This window comes from Carassius carassius, chromosome 17 (genome assembly GCF_963082965.1).
Source record: "Carassius carassius chromosome 17, fCarCar2.1, whole genome shotgun sequence".
NCBI lineage: Eukaryota > Metazoa > Chordata > Actinopteri > Cypriniformes > Cyprinidae > Carassius > Carassius carassius.
The window spans coordinates 15845927-15854995 of record NC_081771.1 but is presented as its reverse complement, the minus strand read 5'-3'; the positions used below and the strand labels follow the sequence as shown (position 1 = coordinate 15854995).

At 34.8% G+C, this 9069-nt stretch overlaps 1 protein-coding gene across 1 annotated transcript; it reads right to left on the bottom strand.

The window, feature by feature from the left end:
- Positions 1 to 1854: 1854 nt before the first annotated feature.
- Positions 1855 to 8784, bottom strand: LOC132160536 (dermatopontin-like). Its single transcript, XM_059570197.1, has 4 exons — positions 8353 to 8784; positions 2781 to 2906; positions 2481 to 2588; positions 1855 to 2357 (listed from the first exon to the last, which is right to left on the bottom strand). The coding sequence occupies exons 1-4, from the start codon at positions 8640 to 8642 to the stop codon at positions 2291 to 2293; spliced, it is 591 nt and encodes a 196-aa protein (XP_059426180.1). The 5' UTR covers positions 8643 to 8784; the 3' UTR covers positions 1855 to 2290.
- Between the last annotated feature and the right edge of the window lie 285 nt (positions 8785 to 9069).

The window sequence follows — 9069 nt, the reverse complement described above, 5'->3', positions numbered from 1 at the left end:
ACACTGGAGAGGAACAGAAAGACTACTAGACAGACTATGGCTCTGGAAGCATCGACCCTCTCCTTAACCTCATTCACTTAAGTTAACCAAAATGGTGGAGAAATGGTCAGTAAAAGCAAAAAAAACAACAACAAAAAAAACAATAAAAAAACATATACATAAGGATATCCTTATCCACTGTAGACCATCACCATGTTTACAAATCTACTGCAAATTTGAAAGGTTTGAAAAGACAATGTCTTGTTTTACATTCTCATTCATCATAAAGAGGAACACATTTTCTTTGTTTAAACTGGCTTGGACACTATCTCAGTCTCCAACACCATTATTCAATCTATAATTGCCTCACTCACTGAGAAAGACACACCCAGACCAGGCACAAACACACTTTTCAACAGAGAGGGATCTTCATACAGGAAAACTGAAAAGAAAAGTAATATTTGTGCGTTTTAATTTTGAATATGCAGTCTGGATTGGATATCATGCAATATACAAAGACCACGTACCACGTACCATGACAAAATGTCAGGAAACTGCAAAAGCATACAGCACAACCAGTGTTATCTGATTCACGAACAAATCACTCTTATGATTAGATTCTTCTCAGTGTTTTTAAAACATAACCTAAGTAGTCTGATTCCTGAACTAATGACTCTTTTGAGTCATTTTTTAAAGAAACATTGCCAGCTTAAATCAATCTGATTATTCTATGACTGAACTGCATCCAGTTACTGAACTGAAGTAACATCTGATTGAATTAATGAATTAGAAGTTATCTGTATTTTCAGGGATGTCTGCATTGAAATAATCACAAACAGTTTTTGTGTTAGCATAATTAATCACACAGCAAGCAGTTTCAGCCCAGATCCGGCCCGAATGGATTTCATGCGAGCCAGATGTGGGCCGGATCTGGGCCAACACTATATGTTGCTGTCTGGGTACTTATTGCTCCTATAACAACATGTTGGTAAATCTGCAGTTGTAAACTATATATGTACACCCCTGTTTAAAAGTTTGGACTAAGTAAGATTTTATAATGTTTTTGGATGTCTGTTATGCTCACCAAGGCAATTTGATTGAAAATACAGATTTTATCTGTATCTGAATTACTTTTATCATTTAAATAACTGTTTTCTATTTGAACATACTGTCCTTAAAAAAAAAAAATATATATATATATATATATATATATATATATATATATATATATATATGCTGTATATATATGCTGTATATATATATATATATATATATATATATATATATATATATATATATGAAGAGTTCAGATGCAAAAGCCTCTAAATGCCATCTGAGATTTTCATCTAAAATTAGGATTTTTATTAAGCTCCTATGCTTAGGTTGAGTCATTTTACTTTAATGGCAATGTGCAGGTCCTTTTCCAGGCTATTAAAGTGAAATAACTGAACATAAATGTTGGAGCCTGATAAAAATCCTAATTTTAGATGAAAATTTCTGTAAAATTTTGCATCTGAACTCTTCATATATATATATATATATATATATATATATATATATATATATATATATATATATATATATATATATATATATATATATAATTTATTCAGCATACTCTAAATGCAACATATTCTGTAGAAATACTATGTTTCTCATATCGTCTTATCACCGAAGCTTTATATGATGTATACAGTATTTACAAACACCCAAACATACATTTGTGCACATTAATACATACACACAGGGATCAAATGTAATCTGACTACATCCGCTTAGCAGAAAACAGATGGAGAAAGGATGAAGAGGTAAAAAGCCCTTGTGTGTGTTCCACAATACAGATAGATAAATAAATAAATAAATAAAACACTCTGGGACTGTGGGAGAAACCATTGCTTTATTAGTTCTGTCCATTGTTCCAAAGAGTGCAGTATGTTTTTTAACTCCATCTGAGTATCTGAGACTAAGATAAAAAATAAAATAAAAAAAGATACATTAAAAGGAATATTTTGTAATGCATTGGAGATGTAAAAAACTTTTTTACAAAAATGTTTTTGTTCCTTTTTGTCATTTATATTTGAAAAATGATTACAAAATATTTGTAAACATGGAAATAACAGAAATGACAACAAACTATGAGAGCATAGCAATCCATGCAGGCTTATACAGAAACAATGTAATACTTCTAAACTGTGAAGCTAATAAAAAAAGAGAGTATGGCGTATGTTTTCAGTGAGTGATATTAGTGGTTATGTGGTGACGCTCTTTTAGCATAGATGTGTTGATAAGGACATTAAGTGATGAATGCAGTCTAGAAGTTTTCAAACTGACAATCAAAGTCTGTCATTCTGCACAAGATATACTTCCACTGCCGATCCCTGCAAAGCATGAAAAAAAACAGAAAAGGGAAACCATTTTTAGCCATTAACAGCAAAAAAAATTGATGACCTAAATGCATTAGAGGCAAAACTTTTAAGTGCAAAGGAAGTATTCATACAGACCTCAGTACCCCACTGAAAGTAGTTTGAGCCCCCCTTATGAAGTAGCCGTAACTGGGGACTACCATCTCCCCCTCTTCTTTGAGGTACTCTGGAACATCATTCGTCTTCCTGTGCATAATTCAAGAAAATGCAATCAAAGGAAAGGTTATAAATTATCTGACAAAACATCCTATTATAGAATTGCAATCTAATTATCAGAGGACATATTATCCTAATATCTGTGAATAACTCAGGATGTAAAGAGGTAGTTTAGTAACTGTATGAATATATTAGATCACCATCTGTTATTCCAGGACTCACCAGCAGGAATATGGGCACCTGCGGGCATATCGACAGCAGTAGAATTGCCATTCTCGATCCAGAACTGCTTCAAAATACTTACTTTGCACACCAGCAACAAGCCCATTGTTAGTGCAAACTGAAGACCTGTAGACAGTATATATGGCTTTTATTTTGAGCAAAGAGGCTAAACAAAAGACATTTGTTATTTGAACAAACAAATATTTTTGGGTGTATGAATGGGATGAATATGAATCCATCAAAATAAAGCATTGGGATATTGTATTCTGATATCTCACACCTGGCATGTGGTTCTGTGAAGTGTGACTACCTTTAGCTATTGACCTTTTATTGTGTGCATCTTCCTGTTTATACTGAAGGGCTGACTAAAACAGCAAGAGGAACGTTTGCCTGACAAACATGCATGAACACAGCATTCATTCTTTCCTTTTTGTCTGGCGCCATAAGTTCCATTTTGCCACAGAGCTTCAAATGAACCTTTTGGACTTTTCACAAGTTGAATGCAGGTTGTGCAGATATTCAGAAAAACAGCGCAATTGTGAGTGAGATATGAACAGCATAGTGCTATTGTGAGTGCTACTGAACAGCAGTTAAATAAAAAAGAAATTCACATTGAGTAACTTAGATTTTAGACACAATGTTGCCAGTTATTTTATCTGTTTTTGCTTTTCTAATGAATATAGTTTCAAGAAAACCCACAGCAACAGCTAGTAGTAGGGTTTTGTTTTTTTAGTTTGAACCATTTTTTTATGAATCAGTTGAGTGAATGATTCAGTGACTCATTCATATAGACAATTGATTGCTTTGATTACAGAAAGCATTAGAATTGTTAAACAAAAAATTATGAAGTGAATGAATGATTCAATGTGAAGTAAATGTAAATTCAATGGCTCACTCCTAAAGAAAGTTCAGTTGTTTGATTCCAGAATAAATCAGCTTTGGTCAATAAATTTTTCATTAAGACAATTCATTTGTTTCATTAGTGAATGAATAAGTATTGTTGAATTAATTATTTGAGTGAATGTTTCAATTACTCATTCATAAAGACAAATCACTTGTGTTGTGCCTAAATGAATCAGCAATTTTGAACAAATCGGTTGAGTAACATCTTTCAATGACTCACGCATGGTGAAACCATGTAACCTAAAGGAATGTAAGGAGTGATAAAGTGAAAATCCCGTTGGGATCCTGTGTCAAGACACTTGGTATGCCGCTCGTCCAATCAGATGTAAGAACTGGAACTAATTGTCATATGCATCACCCACAATAGTTTTAGAATATTTAACCCATGTAATTAAACTTCTGCAGATATGATAAACTTTGACCATAAGATATTCATGTTTGTTAAAGAAGTTGTGCAAAAGACATTTTTACATTTCATTGCAATAATTCTAAACTGCTTAAACCAGTCAGTCATTTTAAGCAGAGAAGTTGTTTTATTGTAAGTTTTCTAAGCCAGCAAATGTCACCTCTGAAGTGATTGTGAGATCGGGAGTAGTTTTTATGGTTTTCTGTAAATACAGGTTTATTTAGCATTTCTGGTTGTGTATGGCCCATACAGTCTGTTGTCATCACAACAGACAGACAATCACGAGTTCTACAGTGCTCCCCAGCCACCACAAGTACCAGACTTTTCTCAGAGCAACACTAACACTATGGGCAACTATTCCACCAATAGGAAGTATAGGCCAGGGCCTTTTCCCAGTAGAATGTCATCTGTAGTAGTCAAATCAGAGAGACCATTCTTATAAGGTGAAGAGGGAAAGAAGATGATCTTAAAAGACAGCTATTGATTTAGGTGGGGCATGTATTCACATTTAGCAATCATTTTAACAATGATTTTTCAGCAAGGTGAGTGTCTAAATGCAAAGAGCACATACTTCCGATATGGCAGATATATTCTAAATATATTTGGTAACAGTACAGTTTAATGAAACATATTTTACATATTTTATCACATATATATGTATATGTATATATACACACATACATGCAGGTAAGTCTGTCAGACAGTATTCCATTACAAAGGTCTAGCAGTGCGCAGCAGACAGGGCTTGAGGTCACTGGCACTGGCTATAAGGAAATCTCACAAAGTGGGCAGTAGATCAGGGAAAACTATACTCCAATTAATCTACTGGAAAAACTCCCCCAATGCTGTTGGAGAGGGTGGAGAAAACTTGATGGAACACTGAATGACCCTTGGCGCTGTTGCTTATGCCCCCAGAGACTGATCACACCAACCAGACCTTTCCTGTTCTAACAAGCTGGAGAACTGGTCAAATAAGGTCACTTTTGTCATGAGAATCACATGAACTGTAAGTCATCTTAAGAGTCTTACATAAAGATGTCTTCCTAGCCATGATATGAAGAGCTTGAGCGAAAATCGCATAGTTACAGTTACATTTGTGGTGTTACAACACACATCAGATCATTAGAAAAAGGAGGAAGGAAAGAAGGCAACCATCTCACATCAAGACATTACGGTTATTGTAGAGGGGAAAATCATGAGAGGGTTATGAATCATTTTTCATGTCGGACCATTCTGGGCAAACATTCACGTTCCTGTGGATAACCGGAGTCTAAAAGCAGGAAAGACTATTTCATTGTCCAACACAAAAGTTCGTTTTAAATGAATAGCTCTTTTCATAATAATGTTCCAAAGCAGCGTTACAAAAAAACAAAACAAAAAAAAAAACACCAACACAAGATTCGGAGCCTTAGACTCCATACTGAGTGATCATGTCAAAGGTGACCGTGACAAAGAAAGCAGTGTAATGTTTAAACCAGTGCACAATATGCTTTTGCTTATTGTATTATACCTTCATTTTGAACTTTATGTTTTTATATCAAGGCAGAAGCAACTGATTATCAAAATATCCATTAACAGAGTGTCCTGGCCTTGAGCTTGTTATTCCAGGACAAGTTTAATCCTGAATGTGTTCAAAACAACAACGCTCAGTCTGTTCAGTGCAGTTCAAGCAAGTCTCAGAAGCCTTTAATTGGTCAGATTTCAGTCTGAGAAACAGCAAAGGTGAGAGAATAGTGCATGCAATCATTTCATTCATTTAGTTGGAATCGACACTCAGAGCTGAATGAGAGACTGATGTAATTGTTATGTTTTCAGTATCCTCAATATTATTTTAGTATAAATTTGATTGACTCTTTCATTGTGCAGTCCTGTTTATACAACACAAAACTGCAAATTCTGTTTATCATCACAATCAGTTTTAATAATACCTGCGTTCTGTGCACAGAATAATTGAGTCTCATTTAAGTTCAGTTTCTATTATGAATTTAAATGACACATAACCATTCAATTTCACATCTAGAAACGGAATGCTTTTGTGTTTGGTAGTGCATATCATTCACAACAAGACCATTATGCAGGCTATACACCACACTAAACATACACAGTTTTAAATGTACTCATTCAAAAAACAAATAATAATATAAAATAAAACAATAAAAATATGATTTTAACAGTTTATTTATTTATATTTACTTTTGCATTTGGTTGACATTTTAAGGTATGTTGTTGTTGTTTCTATCAGTGAACTAAATTGACCCTTGCACTTTTTGGAAGTCCTTCAAAAACTAATTCTTTAAATTTCTTTTCTCAGTTTTATTTACTTTTTATTAAAAAATCTTCCCTTCACTGGAGATGCAGTTAGAAGATGCTGGTAGCATGATTTAGCTTCGGAAATGCGGAATTGTGGAGATCAGAGAATTCTCAAACTAAACTGAGGTGAATCATCATTGTTGGACTGACTAAAAGAACATATTTTTGCACACTCGTTAAGTGATCTATTTGACTGTATGTACGCATACAGTACAGACCAAAAGTTTGGACACACCTTCTCATTCAAAGAGTTTTCTTTATTTTCATGACTATAAAAACTGTAGAGTCACACTGAAGGCATCAAGGGCTATTTGACCAAGAAGGAGAGTGATGGGGTGCTGCGCCAGATAACCTGGCCTCCAAAGTCACCAGACCTGAACCCAATCAAGATGGTTTAGGGGTGAGCTGGACCGCAGACAGAAGGCAAAAAGGCCAACAAGTGCTAAGCATCTCTCGGGGATCTCCTTCAAGACTGTTGGAAGACCATTTCAGGTGACTACCTCTTGAAGCTCTTCAAGAGAAAGCCAAGAGTGTGCAAAGCAGTAATTTGTTATGCATATAATTCCACATGTGTTAATTCATAGTTTTGATGCCTTCAGTGTGAATCTACAATTTTCATAGTCATGAAAATAAAGAAAACTCTTTGTATGAGAAGGTGTGTCCAAACTTTTGGTCTGTACTGTTTTATTTGGGTAACACACATATTCTGAATGCCTTCGGCAGAATTCGAATGAGCCATTTTAATCTAGATTAATCTAATCTATTTTTTATTTTTTTTTGCACTAATTATATAAATATTGTTTTAACAATGCACAGTCAATACAACATATAAGACAACTTTAATTTGATTTGTCATAGTGCTGTTCTTAATAGCATGTTACAGAACTACAGTGATTCACAAATGTGCAATCAAACATGTCTGAGGATCTATTCTGTGGCTTGTGGCTGAGAACAGCTGAGACCTGAGGCAAGGATTAAATGACACTTCTGCCCAAACATCTGCTTGTGTTTCTCCAGTCCTATTTAAAAACGTTCATTGTTTTCCTCTTGACAAACAAATTATCATGATGTTGTCAAAGCAAGCAGGCAACTCGGAAAGCTAGCATTAGGGCTTTCAGTAAACATTCACATCTGAGTCTAATCATACAAGCAGGAGAGCTCTCCATTTTAGTTAGTCTAAACCAAGCATACAAACACCAAACCTTTTTTTAGGAATGGTCAGCAGAAAAGAATAAAATAAAAAAAATTGCAACACAAGGGATGTCTGTGTAACATCAAAAATGATTTCCAAATATCTGTATAAAAAGTTTACTTTCCTCATCTAAATGTGTCTTTCATTCATATATGTGTATTCACTGGTGAACTGAAACTGTGCAAAGTTATACAATAAAAATGTATTAATTAAAAATGACAAAAAAATATTCTGTTTGTTGCCATCTATATTTTCTATGTACTCCATGTATGTATAAACATACTTTATTTTATATAATATTGATTGATCAGGCTGTCATTTTATGTTTTTTTCTGCTACAAATTTTCTGCAATACAAAGATATCAGCATCACATTTGTGAAGTTGATTGCTGTGTAGTATCAAACACTATTTCCAAATAACTGTCCAAAAATGAGAAATTACTTATCTTCCATTCATTTATGTGTATTGGCTACTGAAAAGTCCTAAAATAGTAATTATAAAAACATGCATTCTTGCAATGTTTGGCAAACATTCAAAAATATTCTGTTTATTCCATCTATTGGATACTCTCCATGTAACACTTTTTATAAAATTACATTGACTGGAACATTGGCGTGGCATTTCATGGTCCTTTCAACTTCAGTGAATGTTTTCATATAAAACACACTTAAAAATGTGTTTTGCATTATAGCAAGACGTATAAAAAAGCATATACCTCTATGAACCTGAAAAACTGTTACCCGTATACATACAGACATACCATTCCAACCCGGCTCTGTTGATATCGTCCCACCAGCATTCATTGGGCTCTCCCCAGTCATAGGGAGTCTTCTGGCACTCAAAGTTCCACAGGCGGTCCGAGCCTTCCTTCTCACTGAAGTAACTCCTTATTGCCACTAAGACCTCACCATGGGGACACTGGAAGTTGAAGCCCTGGCGCCAGGTATTCACCCACTCCTCACCGGTTTCATACATGTAGCCGTGCTGAGCGCTGGCTGTGGAGAAAACCATCAGCAGGCACAGAGCCTGCAGAACATGTGCTGAGCTCATCCTGAAGTCAAATTCTGTGGAACTTCTCAATGTTTCCTCCGTCTTAAAGGCTCCCTGGGATGTGCTCTCCAGATGTTCTGTGTCCGGATCCAGGAGTGATAATTTTCACCATAACCAGATGGTTACGGTCAGGGATTGGACTTTTTTGTATTGTTAAGGAGGAAGTTTCTAGCCTCCTCCCAGACTGTGCTGTAGACCCTGTGTTCAATTTTTTTTTTTTTTAAAGAGAAATCTCACTTTAAGGCCAAAAATGTATGTAAACAGAATAAGTATATTTCTAGTATATCATTCATTTTGTTAAACAATGTGACGGAATGAGGAGCTTTCACAGGAAATAACATTTGGAGTGAGAAAATGAGCTATTTTTCTAAAAATGCTAAATGTGGTTTGCAACATTGGCTCGTAATCATAAGGGAACCACTTTAAG